Source organism: Semicossyphus pulcher, unplaced genomic scaffold (assembly GCF_022749685.1).
Source record: "Semicossyphus pulcher isolate SPU_LCO1_2020_fin unplaced genomic scaffold, fSemPul1.0.p SCAF_1, whole genome shotgun sequence".
NCBI classification, from domain to species: domain Eukaryota; kingdom Metazoa; phylum Chordata; class Actinopteri; order Labriformes; family Labridae; genus Semicossyphus; species Semicossyphus pulcher.
This window is the reverse complement of record NW_027211603.1, coordinates 16,106,086-16,127,992: the sequence shown is the minus strand read 5'-3', so window position 1 is coordinate 16,127,992 and position 21,907 is coordinate 16,106,086. Positions and strand designations below refer to the sequence as shown.

General features: G+C 41.5%; 1 protein-coding gene across 1 annotated transcript in view; it reads left to right on the top strand.

Moving 5' to 3' along the window:
* Window positions 1-4,936: 4,936 nt before the first annotated feature.
* galnt18b (UDP-N-acetyl-alpha-D-galactosamine:polypeptide N-acetylgalactosaminyltransferase 18b) overlaps window positions 4,937-21,907 on the top strand; it is a 46,203-nt gene continuing 29,232 nt past the window's right edge. Inside the window, exons 1-5 of the mRNA XM_069687017.1 lie at window positions 4,937-5,107; window positions 9,350-9,516; window positions 16,603-16,786; window positions 18,048-18,245; window positions 18,492-18,606. Coding sequence (XP_069543118.1) covers window positions 5,025-5,107; window positions 9,350-9,516; window positions 16,603-16,786; window positions 18,048-18,245; window positions 18,492-18,606 — 747 coding nt within the window. The 5' untranslated portion in view covers window positions 4,937-5,024. The remainder of the gene's footprint in view (window positions 5,108-9,349; window positions 9,517-16,602; window positions 16,787-18,047; window positions 18,246-18,491; window positions 18,607-21,907) is intronic.

Below are 21,907 nucleotides of genomic sequence, written 5' to 3'. Positions count from 1 at the left end.
ACGCAATGGAGGCTCACTCACGCTTAGTGCTGCACTCCACACACGCCCGGAGTGCTGCTTGGGAATACTTCACCTGTCTTTACACACATACACACACTCTCTAGTTCTTGCCTCAGGTATTTGGCTCTGCTTTACTTGAGTTAGCACCAAGGTTAGTTGACTGAATGTGTGCTCAAGAAGGAATCACTCTCCAAACACAAGGTTACAGTAAGTCACATGATACCGCTCGATAAAAAACACAGGTCATGTGATTTATCTGTTCGACCATGTTTGTCGGCCATCTACTGTGTGTGTGTGTGTGTGTGTGTGTGTGTGTGTGTGTGTGTGTGTGTGTGTGTGTGTGTGTGTGTGTGTGTGTGTGTGTGTGTGTGTGTGTGTGTGTGTGTGTGTGTGTGTGTGTGTGCACCTCTGAGACAACACACACACTAAACAGACGATGTTGCCAAGTTTACCCGGTCGAAACAACACCAACCTGCCCAAACTGCTGAGGAGACGTCTCTGTAGGGTTAATTAATCACCACCACAAGCAGTCAGATGAACAGACCTGCAGGCAAACTAGCAGAGACTGAAAGGCTTTCAGATTTCTTACCTTTTCTCCGTCTAATCAGTTGTTTTATCAGCAGCTCAGACACTTGCCTCTGGTTCACAGCAGCAAATCTCAAACTTGTGTGAGAATTTGAACTTTTTCTGCCTCAGGCTCGCACTTTTCACCGAGCACTTTTTTTGGTTGACTCTTTCATTTGTTAATGTTTCAATGAGCATTTTTTTCTACAACTATGTCGATATTTAAAAGACAGATTTATGTGTGTGCAATACTTAAGGGGCTTTTATAATATATTAGGTATTTCTAAATGTCACAGCTAGAGCTTTATTACATTATTAGAGGAAATGAAGCAGCTTCCTTTGGCAAACTCTTAAAGGGATAGTTCGGACTAAGTTGTATGAAATACTTGCTCGTAGTGTAGTGGATGGAAAACTATTGGCTTACTCTCTCCGTGGTCGGAGTTCTGGCTGGTTCTGAGCGTAGAATAAGTCGTTCCGGTGAGATGCCGGGTCATGAAACCAAATACGTTTTACCCTACAAAAACAACAGGCAGGCACTGGTGATCCATGTCCAACACAAAATCATCATCTAGGATTTCATATACTCCACCTTTTTTTGGCACTATTTTCTCTCTTGACAAATCGAGTATTACTACGCCTGGCACTATTTTCTCTCTTGACATCTGCCGATGCCGATATGTCATTTTAAAACCATAATCTGCAGATACCGATAACGTGCCGATAATATTGTGCCTCGTGCAGTTTTAGGAGTATGACGAGTAGTGCGCTGCCTCTATGGAAGTGAAGCAATGTGTATCCACCCTTTCATGTACACCTCTGGTTCCAAAAAAAAAAGATGGCGACGACCAGAATCCTAAACTCAACGCTTCAGAACAGTAGTCCACAAACCAATTAGTCGTGTTTCTCGTCTCCTAGTTTATGAACATTCAAAATTCACAACCTTTTAGCTCTGTTTTTGGTCTCTACCAACTGCTGAAGGAAATATTTGGCTGTTCAGCGACTAAATTCTCCGCTATACTTTCCCAGCTAGTCACAAACTTTGTCTGTCCACTGTTCAGTGCCTAGCAGGCAGTGTACAGTGGGATTTTAGAGTATTGGATTTCAATTTAACTTTTTGGGGTTTTTTCACAGAGATTAATGTTTAGTAAAGGTTACTTTCATCAAATGTCAAGAGGCTCTTGAAAGCTGCTTTTAGTGTCTGTGTAAAGGTCAGAGTGAGTGTTGGGGTAAATATAAACATGATCTCTTAGAAGTTTAGCTGAGGTAATAATTTAACAGGATATAAACTGTGTAAATAGTTTCCTTCACCTTCCAAAGACATTCAGCTCCTACCTTTCTCAGAAGCAGGTATTTTTCTCTGCTTCATAATGTAATCCCTTCACACCTCCTCCCATATTGTTGTCTAAGTTGGTCGTTGGCTGACTGTTTGTCACTTGTACATAAAAACAATCTGCTCATGAATATTAACCTTCCCCCAATCTGCTTAAAACACATGCATATTGCACAAACAAGCATGCACATTTAACCTTGTCTCCGGCTTGCAGTGTCACTGAGGACTCAGCCTCCTTTTCCTGTTTTGGGTCTTTTCGGCCTCTCCGTAAATGTTTAATTCCTCTCTATTCCATTTTATTTCTGAGCTTTAAAAAGGATATCTGTCTTCATTTATTTACCTGAACTGTTCATTTATCTTTATCACATTCTGAAACTTGAATGACATCATATCTATATAAAACAGCATCCGTCAAACAGCAAAATATAATATTAATTTAAAGAAACTCCTCTTATCTCACTCGCCTGCAGTTTTACTCTGAAAAACAAATGAACCGTTTTTCACGTGTGGTAATTATTCCTGATAACCTGCGTCTATCAGTAGTCCCCTGAAAAAGTGCAGCTTAATAATGAAGTTTGTCTCTTTGTTGTTGCCGTATAACCTCTGTGTGCTGCTGGGGACTGATGCGTTCTCTTTTAATGAAATAATTTCTCTTTTTAACAGGTGATACCAGCACCCACTTTCATTAAGTTTCATTTCCTGTTGATGAGGACGTTTTAATTTACAGTGTGCAATTATTATCCCTGACATGAAGTTATTTTTATTCAGTTAGGTAAATTATTATGAAGTCAATTATATTCTTGCCCACTTTTTGCAGCAGTATATGTTGTATAAAGTGAAGCTTGTTCCTGTAAATTATACTGAGGCAAACAGTCTTACAACTAGCCGTCTTTGTCGCTATGCACTTCTCTGGTTAACCACCAACCTCCCGCTTGCACCAAATATTATCACTGATCATAAATACAGCTCGGGGAAAACAATAAGAGAGCCCTGCAAAAATGTGTTTTTCTCTGGTTCTATTATTTATAGGTTTGTTTTTGTGTAAAATGAACTTTTGTTTTATTGTACACGACATGTCTCCATACTTCCAAATAAAATATTCTCATTTTATTTGCAGAAAATGACGACAGGTTAAGATAACCAGAAGATTTTTCAGACCTCGAATAATGAAAACAAGCTTGTGGTCATGCTTAAACAGAATACTAATGTTTTAAGTTCAAGAGTTTAGAAACCTGGATTTGGAATAACCCTGGTTTTTAATGGGTTCATGCATCTTTGAGGCCTTTCACATTGCTGTTGGGTGGCGTTAGGCCACTCTTGGTGCAAAAACTCAAGCAGCTCGGCTTTGTTGTTTGTGGACATCCATCTTCCACTTGATCACATTCGGGAGGTTTTCAGTGGGGTTCAGATTAGGGATGCACGATACTGGATTTTTGCCGATTTCGATACCGATATGTTAGGCACATGTTTTTTTCCACCTAATTGCAGAGAATTGATATCATGCCTACTCTTATTTTAGTGGCCCACTGGCAGATTCTTGAGATGGGCGATTACATTTGTAGTGTTGAATGAATGAGATTTGGCCCGATGCTGAGCAACCATCGCAAATAGCAACCTTGCTGTCCGTTTCAGAAACTTGCCATGAAGAACTGCCATACTGCAGACATCTTGCACCCTTCTTCGCACTTGAGGGAAGAGTCGTGGTGCAGGCAGTGCGTGCGCACACTCGCACCAAGTTAATGTCGTAGTATTACGTCAAGCTTTTTTAGGGAATCATTGAGCATTTAGGCATAGTTGAAGCGTTGTTTTATTGGCATATCTGTCAATATGTCATTTTCAAGCCGTAATCTGCAGACACCGATAACGTGCCGATAATATCATGCATCCCTAGTTCAGATCTGGATTGGGCTGGCCATGACATGTAGAGAGATGCTGATTTAAGGAAAATTTAAGGAGTGGTTGCCTAATCTTTTTCCGGAGCTGTATCTCTGTGCTGTTCAATAACACTAAAGCTCTGTAATATTCAGAGCAAACTGTGGTTAAATCCCTGCCAAGTGTCTCAACAGGTACTCGGACTCAATGAAATAGTTGTATTAAATAAAAAACCTGGGAAAGCTTTTGCACTTTTAACGTGTTTGTATTTATTGTGTGACAAAAAATAATTCAACGGAAGATGTAATCGCTGAGATTTCCAAGCTGCACTCTGTATTCATGCAGGCGCAGTTCAGAAACTTTTAATACATTTTCTTGGAGATGATATCACTTCATTTCCTATCTCCCCTATATGCTGTGGTTTCTGGCATTTAAACCAACCGGCTGTGAGTAAAGCTCTCTGACTCCTAAGTACTCTCAGAAGTTTGCTTCTAAGGTGCATTAAAACCTCCTGGAAGCAGGACAGAATATTTAGCAGATAGCAGTGCTGTTTTATGGAGTCTGGACATGAAGTGAGTCGATCAACAATGACCACAAGCAGCAATAAACTGTTTTTCAGTGTGTGAGTGTGAGGCCTCAGTGCTGCTCAGCTGTGAAAGGAGTGAAACCCTTCAGTTTCCAGACTTTTAAACACAATGGGAGTCCTCCTACAATATTCTGCACTCACACAGAAAGGTAAAAAATGATCACAAATGACCACTTAATTAATTATTAAAGGAAGGTTGTGTGTGTGACTCTTCTGCTTTTGGGAAATGAGTTTCATTTCTCCTCTCAACGTAGGTCAGAGAGCACAGTCAGCTGCAGAACATCCCACCAGCGTCTGGGACTGAGTCTTTTGTTCAAGGACACCAGAGCTCCTCTATATGTGTATGACCTCAGTGTTTCTGTTGAAGGACAGCCAATCAGTCTCTTCAAATACCCGCCCACCCTTCACCTGTGAACATACATAACAGCAGAGGGATAGCTGCAGTTATAACAGTGATTATATTACAGTATAATTTTTCCACATTCCTGAAATGTCACCTTATGCGCAACGTCACCAGCTCGGCAAATAATCATGCTATTTGTCTTCCTGTGCTTCCTAGAGACTCCAGGGAGGGGAGAGGACAGTCAGGCAGACTCATCCTTCTCTGACTCGTCGCTGTTCGCTCACTGGGGTCAGGAGCTCGGTCCAGACAACCGGCGAGTGGCGCTGAAGATGTTCCAGTACTATGGATACAACGGCTACCTCAGTGAACGTCTCCCTCTGGACAGGCCGATCCCGGACCTCAGGCCTGATGGGTAAGACTGCAGGTAGAACAGTGCTCAAACACTGTCCTTCATCTCTAGACTGTCTGACTGCTCAATAGCTCCATAAAGAACCCTATTTTTGAGTCTCTGACACATCTGAAATACAGATTGAGACTGAGTTATGTGACCCATTTCTGTGCTGCAAAAGTGGCACTTTGACTGTGTGAAAACAGATTTTTCTCCCCTTCTCCACTTCTTGGATATTTTACTTACCACAAAATAGGTGGAGTACTTTACAACAGTGTCAAAACCAGCGGGCGGTGCAGTGTAATTGGAATATGAACAAATATGTTTGTGTCTCCACAGAGAAGTGGGCAATTTTGTTGGTGGTTCTTCTGCAGTATATAATTTCCTATTGTGATATCATTACACACTTTTCTATGATAACTATTGCCATCAGTGGCCCTGTGCGCTGCTTACCGGCAGCTTGCTCAATATCACTATCAGATGTAACATAACGTAATCTCAGCAACCAATGAAAGAAACGGCAACATACATGACCCATTAACAATGTGACGGCGCGCCCACACAGTGAGAACAGTATTCATCTCTGGGCATAGGCAATATAAACACAAAGCACGTCATGATGAAGTGACTGAGTATCACGATCCGTATGGACCTTTGAGGCAGGGTTCGTCCATCTGATTCTCTGCCACTGTTACATTACCTGCATCTATGGTCGTTACGCTGCTGGTGGTTATTCAGCAAATGAAAACCTGAACAATAAAGGTACTGGTATCACGTTAATGAAGAATAAGACTAGAACAATGCTAGAGGCTATGCTTTGAGCAAAATGTAAAGAAATGCTGATGCTAACTTGTTGATAGTAGACCGTTATGTAAGCAGGAGCAAAGTTTGCCATGTGAACCTCCTTATTTTAGCATGATACCTAACATTTGCTCGTTAGTTACATGGCTAATGGACATGTCATGAGCTCTGCTGGTGTTTGGTTAACAGGATTTATCATATCATAAATGTTGAATCAAGATTTCATGGCACTTGATCCAAAAGCTTTTGAGATATTTCAGTCTGGAACAAAGTGATGAACCAACCAACCAGCTCACTGACAAGCTGACGTCGCTATCCTTTCAAATCAATGGCATACTACACCCAGAGGTATTAAAGGGGCAGCCACCCCAACGTGAAATCATTATCTCTAATGGTATACAAAGATGCATTGTCTCAGAACTGCATGTAAATTACTTTATGTACAGTTCTGCAGTTAACATTATTTAATTATGAACAAATCTGCTCTCTGTTACAATTACGATTACTACAGCCTTTATCATTACTCTGCTTCTCGCGCTAATTTATCTTTTGCTAATTTTCACACTAGTGTACCACTATTATTGGCATTGTAACCATAAGTATGCATTACCTGTTGTTGTTCATGTAACAAGGACATATATTGTTGCTATCTTTGCCTGTCTCTATCCTGCATCTCCTTCTATCCCATTTTCTGTCCATCCAGTCGAGGCAGATGGCTGTTCAACATGAGTCTGGTTCTGCTCGAGGTTTCTGCCTGTTAAAAGGAAGTTTTTCCTTGCCAATGTGCCGAATATTGCTACTCATGGTGATTCATGTTGGGCCTCTCTTTAAATAACATGACAAAGAGACGGTCTAGAGTGCTCTTTTTGTAAAGTGTCTTGAGATAACTGTGGTTATGATTTGGCGCCATACAAATAAAATTTGATTGATTGAATTTGAGTGTTAATCAATCTGTCTTTTAAATGTCAAATAAATGGCCCTTTATAATAAGCCCAAGACAAAAAGATTGGGTTTACTGTTGTATAGACGGATAAAAGCATCAAATATTTACGTTTTACAGGCTTGAACCAAAGGTCTCACATGTGATTGAAAAGATTGATTAATTGAGACCATTTACCAGTTATCAGATCAGATGCTTATCCAATATCTGTCACTAATAAATTGGCTAATCATTTAATCTCTAGTCTTACTCTTCTCATATCGCCCACCACTTCTTCCCCCGGTGTTGTGAGCTGTCAGTTCTGAGGACCCTTCACATTTCATTCACAAACAAGAAGCAACAAACACCCAATCAGACTTTGAGTGCCTAAAAGTGAAAACCTTTGAGGAGTTTATTTCTGCCTACAGCATTCAGAGCAATTACCTGCTGCTGAGTTAATCACACAGGCAAAGCAAAACTCTTGTTTGTAGTAGGCTTCATTAACGGGTAATTCTTACTTTAGCAATGAGTGTCATGAACCACCAAGGCCGTCTGAAGGTGGCAGAGAAATGCACATGCTTTCCCTCTGCAGCCTAAAGAGGCACAGGGACAACCCAAAAGCTCGTCTCCCCCTCCTGGCAGGGAGGGTAATTACATTAAACACTGCTGAAGTATGACCTCTCCTTCAGCCTTGTCCAACAAGAGATGTCTATGCTGTGTGTCTCCATACTTTGAAACACACTGTAATCCTTTCTCTGATTGTGGAGTTTCTTTTTCATCTGGGGCATCATAAACTTAGATGGTTTTTCCTCTATAGGCCCTGCAATACAAGCCGACTCCATCACAACAGATGCTCCTCCCTTAAGCTGAAGCAAAACACTCATTGCCTGTTGACGTAAAATGCATCACTACCAATTTGCAGTGTGGCAATGTTTCCACAGATATTAGTTTTAAAAAAACTCCATTATCCTGTGAAAATCAAGATTTACATTTACATGGCAGTGACGAGCAGCTTTGTGTGAACTTGTTTGGCAAGGGCTTGAATGTAATATAAGCTAATTTATTGCAAACGTTTTTCACACTCCAGCTTAAACACTAGTTTTCTGTGGCTGGGTTTTTCCGCATCACTTTCATGTTCACATCACCAAGGGAACAGGAGCGCACAAGGTGACATCCTGGTGTGAAAGTTTACACAGCTACAAAGATCTTTAGGGCATTTTCTCCACTGAACTAAACTCCCTTCAGACGGTCCAATTTCCACTAATACTGGCTCTGTGCTCATCTAAAACTGTACAGGGGGATACATTAATCAAACACATTTCATACACCAGTCCTAAAAGTAATGCCTGAGCCATGGCATTCTGTAAACACACCAGGGTTTAACCGTAATGAGCAGCATGATGTGGGAACGCCAGGAAAACAGCAACATATCACAATCCTGATGTAATTCTTTACAATTGAATCTAATGGTCAGGTCAAGAAGATTGTTACAGACAATATCCTACATTCTTTTATTGAAGGAATAATTGTCTTCGTCATTACATACAGAAAATGGTATTTCAAAAACCTCCATTTAAGATGAATGCGGTATTATCTGCAGCTCGTAGTCCAATTTTTACATGATGGTCTCACTGCATTTCCTGAAAACTGGCATCAGTTTCCCCTCAGGATAAGAAGCTGGTGTTAAGCTCACTGAGGTGAGGACCCAAACGCAGGACACGGACAAAGCAAGGTGTTTTTGAAAGAAGGGAATTTATTTGGTCGGCGTGGACGGGAAAACACGTGGTGTGATGACTGAAGGAATCGGTGACACTTGAAAAACAGCAGGCTGGTCGTGGTCCTGACGCACAAGGAAGAAGAGATTAGATAAGTCACAAAAAAATACAAGAAACACTAAAATTCACAAGAGCCGATGATCTTTCTACCGTAGTGGTTAAACAACGATCTGGCGATGAGTGGTGGAAGAGCAAGTACAGCCAGGCTGATGAACTGATCAGGTGAGTCTTCTGAGAGGATGATTTGCTGACGATTGCCAGGTGTGATGAGACGGAGCCAGAGGAGGAGCAGCCACACCCACGCCAACATGAATACAAACAAACAGACATGCAGACACACAGGGAGAACACTGGACACACAGGGAAACTAAGGCGCCGCTGCAACAGCTGGACTCCTTTTCACAATAAAAGATGTCAGCATGTGGTGCCAGAACACAATATTCTTAAAGGGAAAGATATGAGACTGATTGATTGAAGACAGTACCACATAACCAATAGTTTATTCCTCCTTAATTGATCCCTTTTACTGGCATTGCATGTGTAACACTATTGCAGTGGCATTGTCATCATTACATGTCTAGTGCTGTTGCTTAATATAAACCTTTCATTCAAAGAGGCTCCAGATAGTGTGTCAAACCGTGTTGCCGTGAAATCTGACATTATCCCTCTCTCTCACTCTCTAGGAATCGATGTCAGATATATCTGTTAATCCTTTCGACGGTATACAGGTGAACATTGACTCACAAAGGCTTTGTTATTTGTCCCTCACAGGTGCAGAAACATCACCTACCCTTTAAACCTCCCTCAAGTGAGCATCGTGTTCATTTTTGTGAATGAAGCCTTGTCGGTCATCCTGCGGTCCATCCATTCTGCCGTCAGCAGAACGCCCTCCCACCTGCTCAAAGAGATAATCCTGGTGGACGACAACAGCAATAACAGTAAGCAGTATCTTCTTATAATAAGAACAGCAATTGACATATTGTACCTAAGCATCCATAACCAGGCAGGGCAGCCCTGTCAAGAGAGATACTCTGCATTTAAAGCCTCTGGAAAAATCAGCTTGAAACAGTAAAAATGATATTAAAGTCGAGAGCCTCGTTAATGTTTAAAAGCTACACATGAAGCATACAAAGTGTGCAAATGTAGAGATTCATTTCACTCGAGTATGTAAGTTAAGCATCACCAAAAATTGGAGAGAAAATAAAACATCTATAACTGCTCAAAAATAAACTTGTTTAGCTTTTTAGACCAATTCTGAAAACTGTGTAGGCATGGCAGATGTGTCAATCAGTTTGTGCAGCCAAAGACATTATGTTTGAGTCGCCCGATTCAGACTCAGGAGGACAAAGGAGCCCTACCATCTGAAAATAATTCATTTCAATTGGTCACTGAATGGTAAGTTAAATAATGCTTTGCCATACAAATCATAGTCGGCATTTAGCTTACACGTGCAACGTTAGCTGAGTTGTCCCCATTTGTTCTCAATGCAATAAATGCAATGCTAAATGTGTGTCATTATCTAGTTCCATGTTATTATGGAATTAAACTCACAACACTCAAGACCTGCCGCCGAAAATAGCTAATCAACAGTCTCCACTAAACTATTACAGCCAAAAGCACTGCGGTTGACAATCAACACCTGTGGCCATTAAAGTCGAGGTGAAATGATAAATGTCATTTTAATCCTTTTAGATCACAACCCCGGTAATATTGTGCATCTATTTGACAATATAGGCCCCAAAAAAATACAGAAAATCCATTTCTTCGTATTCTTATATCAAAATCCGATAATTTTTTCTTCCTGTAAAACTAAATTTCACGCGTGCTTACGTAAGTTAGCACCAAACAATTTCAACCAATCAATCTGCAACATTTAGCCGCAGAGCACCAAGAACGTTAGGTCAGTTAGCTAGCTACTGCGCTGTGGAGAACGTCTGTCTACGCCCACTTCTCAACGATCAAATCAAATCCCTCTAATGATATGTCCCGCCTGCACGTCCTGTTTCACTCGGAAATACGTCACGATACGGAAGCTAGATACTCTGGAAATGCCATTTCAGCTCGACTTTAATAATCACCCGCCTGCCAACGACGCTCATGCTAGGTGAACATAGCCAAATAGCTACAGTGTGACTTTTCCTTGTTTCACAGACATAATTGCATAATTTTTGTGATATAAATAATGCTTAACCACGCCAAATTCAGGAAAGTTTACAGCATCTTAAATGACTTTCTAATATTTTCTTAGATTTTATTTAACTCACACAGTTGTAAGGCTGTTGTGGATTTTGGTTATCAGTGGCTTTAAAAAGTGAGTGGAGTGGTGCCTTTTATAGCATTTTCGAATGAAAGACATAAACAGAGGTGAGAGGAATGGTTCTAACTGTGTTTGTCTGCTCGAACATGAGCTGCCATTGCTAGCATGACCTGCTAATAGTTTATTACTTACAGTGGATCTAACTTAGCGTCACCAAATCTGGTGTAACTTCTAACTAAGTGTAATTTCAGCCAAAAAGTAAATGAACAGTTGCTGGCTAGAAATGAGGAGACTTTTGTCTACCGCAGACTAAAATAAAGGACTCACTGTTAAAGAAATCAATTTTAATAGTAAGTCTGCCTTATAATTTTAACGTTTTATGTAAATGTCAGCAAACTTTAACACCTCAGATCTTTTGGAAAAATTCACAACCTGAGATTGCTGAACACGACCCCTTTTGAAAAGCAGAGTAACTAAAGGGGATGGGACATGCTACATGCTAAAAACAACTATATATAAAGTAGCTTTTAGTATCTTTAGCAGCTCTGATATTTTCAGCTCCTCTGGCGGCCTCTGCACGGCTCCAATGTTTTTTCATTAGAGCCTGTGTTCACTGGATTTATCCAATAGATGAATAGCACTAATTAGATGCAGAAGCAGGAAATTTGCCCAGGGGCAGATAACAACCCAGCAAGGTGATGAAGTGTTGCACGTATCTTGTGTGCATTTGCAACCGTAATTCTTCCATCTGCATGCATTGGGTGTTGTGTAAACAGAGTCAGGTTGAAAAGATATCCAGTTTATGCTGACAATGTGCAGCTGCTGAGCTCTGCTCCCCTGTTATTTCTTAGATGAATGATGTGCGCGATCGCTGCGAGGTGACTTTAATCTGCCATGCAAAGCACAAGAAATAGATTTCAAGTCACCTGTGAAGAGTGGAAGTATAATTTTCAGCTTGAGACTTAACTACATCACAAAGGCAGAAAGCAGGCTATAAAAAGGTAACAATACTATGCCAAGGTCATTTACAGGCAATACACTTATAAATAGGCTGTGCTGCTTGTAAGGCAGCTATTAGGGGCAATCAACAGGGGAAATACTGGCATTGGGATGATTGTGTGTACTGAAGTCAATAATGCAAAACATGTAGCATGGCCTGTAGCCGGCTGGAAATGAATATAGATCACCATCTTGGTTATATCCAGAACATTCGCTCTCCCTTGGGCTATTATTGACCACGAAGTTGAATGACTCCCAAAGTTATCCATTAAAAAATGCAAACTCCAAAAGTTTCTCCAACTCCTCCATCAGATTATCACATCAGGAGTCGTACACATTCATATTTCATCACGTAATTGAGAGCTAGGGAGCAGTCCCCTTTGGCTCAGTCAGGGACCCAAGTCACGCGTTGACATTTTGCTGATGGCATTTCACCCTGTTTGCCTGAGCACTCCGTCACACTGCGTCTGATAGGCCTGGTGTTATCATTATCACCATGACTGTGAATCTTATCTGTGCTAAATGTCGTTAGCCTGTTGACCCGTGATGCTGCTCGGATTGTTGAAGGGGTCACCGTCCACGGCGAAGCTCCCAGGCACCCGTAGCTTCACATTAGTCATCCACCACTGTCACAGCTTCCCCTCCGAGGGGCATTAGCATGCAGGAGAATGTGTAACTATCAAGGGAGAGAAGGGCAAATTGACCTAGCTGATTCCTCCTTAATTAGATAATGTCCCAAGCTGTGGCCCGAGAAAAGGCTCGTCTGTGTAAGAGTGGGGTTTTGAGAAGGAATCACTTATTAGACAGGCTGTCGGAGGACATATGATTCCATACTTTAATGGTACCAAGGAATCTCGTTTATATGTGAGGCAGGAGGATTTTGTAATGGGCAGCGAATGTTAATCCTAATATAGTCAGCAGAAAGACTTTAATGTTGAAATGGAAACCTCTAGCTGCCTCCCATGGTGCCCTTGCCAGATGACTGTCAGGGACTTTCTGAGTCTGATTCATCTCGTCTGTGAGATCACGGAGTCCTTTAGATGACTATCTCAGAGATTTAAATAGCTGGTTGGTTAATTACTCATATGGAGAGTTTGTCTCTGTAGAATTAGGGCTGCAACTAACAGGGATTTCTTTTTTTGTTTTGATAAATTCATACTTTGATTGGTCTATAAATAAAGTGCCAGTAAATAGAGTCTAACATTTCTTCAGGTTGTTTATTTTTTCCCTTTGAAACTTAAACATATTGAGCTTACTAAACTAGAGAGTAAGAAGCAGCAGTTAATACAGTCTGAGAGGCGGAAACCAGTGAATTATTTAAATTATTTATTTGTTGCTAAGTATGTTCCTGCTAATCAATAAGTGGATCATTCTACATGTTGTTTCTGCCCTAACTGAGATGAGTTGTGCGTGAGTAGAGGACTCAGACCGAGCCCGATGCACGATGACACTATGCTGACTGGATCCTGCGGCCTGTACTCTCTTCAAACCACTGTACATCGCTTTGAGTGTGTAATGTGGATCCTGTCGACGACTGAGGTGTCCAGAAAAGTTACAGCAACAGTTTGAAAGCAGATAGTCGCTGCAGGTCTAGCCAATGAAAGCTGCAGGGGACACAAAAAGTTGGACAATACCTTCAAAAACCAACAAAGCAGAATGTACAGTTTTTCCTTCAAGCTATAAAACACAACAGTGCATGTTTGTGCTGGAACTCCAGCAACATGTGTCCGAAATGTTTTTAACAAACTGCCGGTCTCGCGTCCAAAATCTGACCCCAGGATTTGACTACAATACTGCTGAAATTGTGGAGGAAGAGCGAGCATCACTGTGTAATTTTAAACAGGAATTTTCACACCTGCAGAGTTGTGTAGTGAGAAATTGCCAAGTAGTGCAGTGCAAACTACACAGCAAATGTGAGAGTGTATTCATGCCGATTTGCCATCTGCTGTGCAAGCAGTGACGCCTGAGTGGTGATAGATGGTGATTATTTTGAACACGTATGACAGGAACAAACAGTATCCGAGGCTTAGACGCACAAGCTACAGAGAAAGATGGATACTTAATTGATCCGGAGGGAAATATAGGCATCTAACTACCGATCGAAAACACAGATACAAACAGGTATAAGTAATAAAATACTGCAGCCAACACTGAGAATGTAAGAGCTTATAGACGTAGTGGAAATGTAAGGTGCTTAGACTACTATGCAACACCCAGTTCATACATTACATTACCTTATATTTATGAAGCAGTAAAAGGTTATAGATGAAACAATTACAGCCGTTCCATTCATCAAACACATATCCTCTGCCTGCTTATGAACAGAACTACATACATGAGCAAACGTTCACTTCTCTGCACACATAAAGAAAGGTGGGACAGGGCGCCGGTGTAGCTCAGCGGTTAAATCGCACGTCACACGTACAGAGTCTCAGTCCTCGATGCGGCGGCCCCGAGCTCGACTCCCACCCTTGGGCCTTTGCCGCGTGTCGTCCCCACTCTCTCTTCCCCTGTTCCTGACACTATCCACTGTCCTCTCTCTCTCAAATAAAGGCATAAAAGGCAAAAAAAATATCTTTAGAAAAGCAAAACAAAAGGATTTTTAATCCATGTTTGAATTAAAGAAAATATTTGGAAAGCTTAGTGTCTTATTTCAAACAATGTTATTTAGTTGTATCGCCCTGAGGGTAGGAGCTAAGCTAAATGGTGTATCCACTCCTTTGCAGCTCACCATTAGCTTTTCCTCCTCTGAGAAAAACCTGCTTTCTTGTTTCATTTTGAATATTTTACAGGATTTACATCTTGGCTGCAGAGTGATGTCAGCAACCTGTTTGCGTGTTGTTTCAGTCCAGCTCAATCCCAAAGCACAAAGCTTTCCTGCAGAGCTTCAGCAGGATATCAGTCTTTAAAGACTGATGGCTGCTGGCCTTCAGCCATTCCTGGTGTAATGAACTGTGCTTTATTATGATTTGTTATGAGGCTTTACACATCATCATTCTTATTTTCAATCCACACTCACATCCCAATGTCTTAATTATTGATGGATTAAAAATTAAACAGTAATCTGGTGGAACGTCACCGACAGCTGCTCACATGAGTAACTACAGGAGATTTCCTCTGGCCAGCATTAAGAGTCCATAGTGAAGATATTTCTCTTCTACATATAATGAAACTTCAATTAGTAAAAGTGAGTGTTTCTCAGCCATGGATTTCCTGCTCCAGAGTCCCTCTGCTTTTACTTCTGAATAACTCATCATGGGCAGATTAACACCTGGGAGGTCTGCTGGTGGCAATTATCCAAGAATGAAAAGACTGGCCACTGCTGGCTCTTCTCAATGGAATACTATCATACACACAGGAACATCAATGTATTATCAGTATCACTGTGTGTAGAGGTCTGCACCTTTTTCAGACTGAATTCATCTCCCTTCTGCTCTGTGCATGTTAACGTTTTTTCTAAATCCCCGTCGCTGCCTGAAACAACAACAAACCGAGTGCTAGTCTTCCATGTCCACACGTTGCTCCGGCACCGAAGCACAGATGATCAAACTAAGTCTGTGTTTTCTATCAGTTAAAGACGTGTCACATACCGTAACATCCATTACATACGTTGTGTATTTTAATATTTTAGGTTGCCAGGGTTCACCTCCTTAAATGTTCCCAAGTTCCCACCCCAACACCCTCGCAATACTGTCGCTGTATTAATTAAGTAATGACATTCAAAAAGCTAGTGAAGGTAACTGCTGCTTTCCAACCTAAGAAGGGATTTCCGATGATAAGATGAAGTGAATTAATTCCTGTGTAGTGCATTTTATTTTGTCCTAGATGCACTAAATGACAATTATCATGATGCCAACAATTATCATGTCTAACAGCTAAAATAAGGCTGATGAGGCTGGGCTGGAGCAGATTGATTTGGTGGGACTTTACAGAATCTTTACTTGTTTGAAGAAAACATTCTGCTTTTATCGTATACAAGTCTTTGACCGAAGGTGAGCCTCGTTTTGTTTCATAGCCTTCGCAAACTTCACCTTCAGATGAAACAATTTTTTTTTCTATTCCCGTTCAAGTGATGGTTACGGCGGCTAAAAGTGGAAAAAGTGAGAACATAGCCAAAGGTGATTCATACGAGAGATGATGACACACAACGCTTCCTTCGGTTGGCTGCACGGTATAGGGTTCTGATATAATTTTGTTCATAACCACAAGACTTTTGCTAACATTTATCAGCCAACTCCAACACATGGCCCAAGTTTTTCTTTCCATTTGGCTTGAAGTTTCTCTAATTGAATCATTGCTGAAATGTATTTTATTGCCACTTGACGAGGCCGCTGTGATTCCTTTTCATCCAAGTAGCACTGACTCATTTATCCTGCAGGCTGTGACTCATCATTCAGGACATAGCTCAGGTAATAATGGAGGTAAACTCTGAAGCCAAACAATAAAATGGATGGACTTCCTCCATCTCCTCCATTCGTCGTGAAAAGCTCTGCTGGCTGAGTCCTCAATATTGCAATATCCCGTTACGACCGGTCTAAGCCCCATGGAGGTCCTCTGTGCCGGCTCAAGCTGCTGCCTCTTTGGTTCAGTGATCAAAGCAGTGAAGCATGAGTACGTCTGGCCTCCTACCATTGAAATTCTGCCCACTGTAGGAGGACATGACGGCGTCTTGTGGGTGGAAGTTTGCTCACGAGTAACACTTTGCTCACCTATCTCTTCAGGGATCTTCAAAAACTCTTTAAATACATTAACTTGTGTGTCTTTGTAGACGATCTGAAGGAGAAGCTGCAGGATTTTGTGTCTGAGAAAAACAGCCAACGACCAGGATTTATTAAGATGGTGCGGCATGCCAAGCAGGAGGGGCTGATCCGGTCCAGAGTGAGCGGGTGGAGGGCTGCCACTGCCCCAGTTGTTGCCCTGTTTGATGCCCACGTCGAGTTCAATGTTGGCTGGTGAGTCACTCACAACAAGTGCAGCATGAGGTCAGCATTGCTCAACACGAGGACGCTGGTTTTTGAGTCATATGTGTGGGTTTACTGAAGATAATTATATTTAAAAAGACTGGCCCTTTTTACAGTGAGTGTTTTGTGTTTCTTTGCCAAGTCCATTTGAAAGATATACACATCAAGAACGCACACTACACAAGATCATAACCATCACTGTCAGTGTGCTCACACTCCCCCGGAAATCCTGCACTCCGTCCCAAATCTGTCAACAGAATCTGAAAACATCCAAACATATCCTCTCACCGAGCGGATGGGAATTGTAATCCTCATTGTATGTTCAATTTTAAATGTAGAAACTGTATCTGCTTTTTTAATACCAGTTAGGTACTGATTATGAAGTAGTTTGACATTTTGGGAATTAGCATAAAGTTGGTGAAAGTTTTATGAGAAGATTGATACCACTCCTATATTTGTCCATAAAATACAAGGCTACAGCCAGCAGCCAGTTAGCTTAGCTTAGCATAAAAGCATAACAAAATCCTTTTTTAAAATTTTAATTAATTAGTAAACTCTAGTACAGCTGTACAGCTGCAGATTTAGACAGATTTGGACCAACTGTATATATAGATGGACGACGCGTCTCCATCTGCTCTCATTGCATGAAATTGATGCCAAAATACCCCCTGTGGCCAGCGCTGCCATCTTACGACGGTGACGTCGCTTGAAGCCAGAGTCTGCGCAGTAGAGATCGGCGGGTGGAGCCGCCATAGCCACTTCCGCTAACCAAAACACACACTTAACCAAAAAAAAAAAGAAAGGATCTAGCACGTCGGCGTGTTTAACAGGAGCATCGTGTGTCATACAGACATGACGGTGCTCATCTTCTCATCTAACTCTACAAATATCTAGATATTAGATTATTTTAAGTTGATTCCTGAATAGCCAAATTATCACAGAGTGTTTCAGTGTCTTGTCATACATGTTTTGCTGTGTATTTTATAGGACTTTGTTCAAGAATTGTGTGGGTATTGATTTTTAGATTCTATGTGTTTGCTGAATAAATGAGAATATTTTATCTCTTCATATTCTGATGACAAAGACCGCTTATCAGATGGGAAACTTTGGCAGAATAATAAATTGGAAAGAACTCACATTGAAATTGTTTTTTAAAAAATTGCTCTTTTACGACAGGCCTGATTACAAATGTAATGAAGAAAGGCCTGTCAAAACAAACATATTAAAATCCCTTTCTCTTTCATATTTGAAGGGCTGAACCCATCCTGCAGAGAATTAAAGAGGACAGAACCCGCATAATCTCTCCGTCATTTGATAACATCAAGTACGACACGTTTGAGATTGAGGAGTATCCTCTGTCGGCCCACGGCTTTGACTGGGAGCTGTGGTGTCGCTACCTCAACCCACCCAAGTCCTGGTGGCACAAGAGTAACAAGAGTGCACCCATTCAGTAAGTGAACACCACAATGAAGGCCTGAATCAAATAATATAATGTTATTGTGTGATATGTTTAATCTGAAATTAAATAAAACAAATGTCAAAGCTGTTAAAAGGGTAATTCATGCAGCATTCATGGTCAAATTAAACGTAGTGCTAGGTCTCTGTTCTTTTCCCTGCTGTTTCTATAGCAACTGTGCCATGCTAACATATAACCTGTGCAGAAGAACAAAACTGATCATCATCTTTAATCCCCCAGGAGCCCGGCCCTGATTGGCTGCTTCGTGGTGGATAGGCTGTACTTTGAGGAGATCGGCCTGCTGGACGAGGGGATGGAGGTGTACGGGGGAGAAAATGTGGAGCTGGGCATCAGGGTGAGTAATGATGTCATCCCCCGCCACCATGGGCCATTGTTCATGCAGGTAATGTGTGGAAAATTAACTGTGATAATGACACATAATGGTTGTGGAGAACAAGGTCACAGAGGGCCTCATTGCCTTGTTTTTATATGAAATACTAAACTCATTGAAAAAGTGTCATTTAGCTGAAGTGAGAAAGTGATGTAGAGGTAAAGTGGCACTTAGTTAAGACATGAGATGCTTTGGTGACTATATTTGTTTTCATGAAGGCCAGTGTCCTGCAAAGTGTCAAAATAATGCTTTTGATATTACACGATATTAGTGCACTGCCATTCATCCTCAGAGCTTCTTTATAGATATAATGTGCTGATGTTGTTCTGTGGGCCATATTTAAACCGTCTAGAGTGCATTTCAGGAGTGTACAACCACCTTTTGCTGCACACAATCTGGGCGCAACTTAAGGCGCAAGGTGTAAAGGGGGTGCATGAGATCTCTTGATTATTCATAGGTGTGTTTTGAGCGTAATATGAATCAAACCAATCACATTGTTCTCTCCCATTCCTTGTGTCTTAACCTTGCACGTTTTTATGGCAGATTTCGGCCTTCGTTTTCTTAGACTGGTCCAGGGTCAGACTTAACTTAAGAGGGTTCAGACGTATGAAATATTGTACATTGTACTGTGCACATTGCCTTCATTGATTATTTAAATCTAACCCTAATAATCTGTGTGCTTATCATCAAAGAAAGGTAGGCCGTTAATCTTTATTTTCTTATTTGTGCTGCTGGATCACATGGTTTTACATCACGCATAAAGATACTGAGCAGTCAGTATTAATAATTGATGATGGAACTGGTAGTTATTTAAGGCATATAATAAGTTTTCCTCATAGTTTCTTGAGAGAGTGCGCATGAGGGAGAGCTTGGTGTCAGTATCATCGGGACTTTTTGGCCCATGCAGGGCTCGAGCAGGAACCTCCTTGAGGTTAGGCAGGTAAGGGTGAGGTAGCTGTGAGCATGTCCTCGGGTCGTCTAGTCTGAGGGTCACTATGTGCATAACAAGCAGATTGGAGGTATGCTGTAAAACTTTCTGCGTGATGTGTGCTTTAAAGAGCAGGAAAATACTGTTCCAAAGACTTCAAACTAGGTTTCTGTTGGCCAATGGTGCACTTGATTCTTCTGCCTCAAGATAGCTGTACTGTAATTGTTGTTTTTTTTGTCTTAGTGGGATTTGTTGAAAGTGAAAAAACATTTCATCCACCTGATCCTTTAAATGCCTTAAATGTTCTTCTTCATGTACAGTCATACTGGCAAACTTTGACAGGGACAAATAAACACAGTGGAGGAATTATCCTGCAGCAAGTGCACCCAGCACACACTGTGACGCGCTCTCACTGGTGTAGTTTCAGCTAGAATAAATAATCACTGATTAATTCTTAAGTCTGAATGATCACCTCAATCCTCCATGGTCCCACTGAAGCACATGTGGGAGTTTTAGCACTCAAAGTCATTGTGACTGTTGGCAGCAGTGTGTGAAGAGATCGTCGACTGTGTTTGTAGTTCTGTTGCGTTCCTCTCACAGTGCTGTGCTTAGGGTAATTTGTAAACCATCTGCAGCTCTTACTTGGATGAAAATGGATCTGAGGAAGAGCGAACCCTCCACAGGGAAGGCTAATGATGGCACACGTACTGTACAAAGTCATTTATGCAGCTATCAACCTGTTCACTAACCAGAAGACGTGAGACTCGACTCCTCCTCCTTCGTTCTGACTCGATTTCTCTTCTGTGAGCAGGATGAGCAGAGACGTTTACAACAGGATGTAAGGATGTGGAAATATCCATCCTGGCTAATGACAGAGATATAATCATCAGTACGACGGGAGATCAGTCCCGTAAGTCATTTTCCTCCAGAAATGACATGCTTTTAGAATCCCTGGGTCTGATAATAGCCCTGCTGATAGCTTTATAGCCGGACACATTGATGATTTTATCACATATATTACAAACCCGTGTCCTATCTCTGTGCATAAACAAGTTGATGGATCATTTCTGTGTATCTTAGTTTTGACTCCAGTGTTGTTTACTCTCTTGGTTGTGTAAGACTGAATGTGCTCGCCCTTGCCTGGAGGTTAATGTAGAACCAGAGTTCAGTAATGCTTTCGAAACAGAGGGTGACACACTGAGCCCAGATCTACAAGACCGCAGGACCCTGGCTTAGCCCCAGATTAGCAGTCCCATAGAGCCCCAGCAGGGACTGTCTGTCTGTCTGTCTATCTGTCTGTGTGTGTCTGCCTGGCTGCAGCATATTGGTCATGCCTCTGGACCACCTGCCAGCATACAGACTGGCTGCTGACGGATCCTCAGAGACACACTCATACCAGGCCAGCAGCTCCAGGCTTTGGCTGAGGCTTGAAAGGGATGTCCTGTGCAGCGTGAGGGAGAAATGAACCGCTGCATTCACACTCACATTCAGTCAGCAAGTGGACGCTGAATATTTCTAACATTATGTACAGGAATTAGAATTGTAATTCAGCTTAATGACACAAATCACATATGTATTTTATGTGTCTGCAGCTGTTGGGATGTGTGTGTTGTTGTGCTAAAATCTGAACAGACATGGCCTTAAAAAAATCCTATGAAATCATTTGTGATTAAGCAGAGACTTTTATTTTGAAGGGCACAACACTTTGTGAATTTACTAGGATTTAAAAGGTGTTGTTACTTTAAAGTTTTTGGGGAGTAAACGGGTAGGAAAGTAAAATTTATGCACAAATAATTTTGCAGACACGGAACCGAACAGATGATGCTGGCAGGGTTTAATTACTACACAACTAATAGGCTGGGAAGGTCACACGAAACAGTAAGGTCCCCCAAAACTGCCATAACCTGTTCCTAACTAGTAATTTGAGACCAAAAAATTCAACATTTACATCTTTTGTCAACAGTAATGAACCCAAATGTCCGTGGTTTCATCGTCAGTGAATGCACCATGTTTGAATCTGCAGTAAAGCTGGAAGCATCAACACATAAACCAGCTGGCTGATGCGTCTTTAGAGAAGAGTGTTCGCACTTATTTTGCTGTTGTGTTGCTTTTCTACTGGTTTTACTCTCCTGTTTTTTAGTCCTGTGCATTAATCCATAGTGAGTTATGATACCATCCGTGGTGTCTTGCAATAAATCGTTGAGAGATAAACTTGGACAGCCTGAGTCCTTGTCCACTATAAAGTACAACAAAGAGTTAGACCTGCTGCTTAACTTTGGCCTTCCACATCTGTCTCGCTGCACTGACTGTCAGTTCGAGCTCCAAGTCACAATGTGT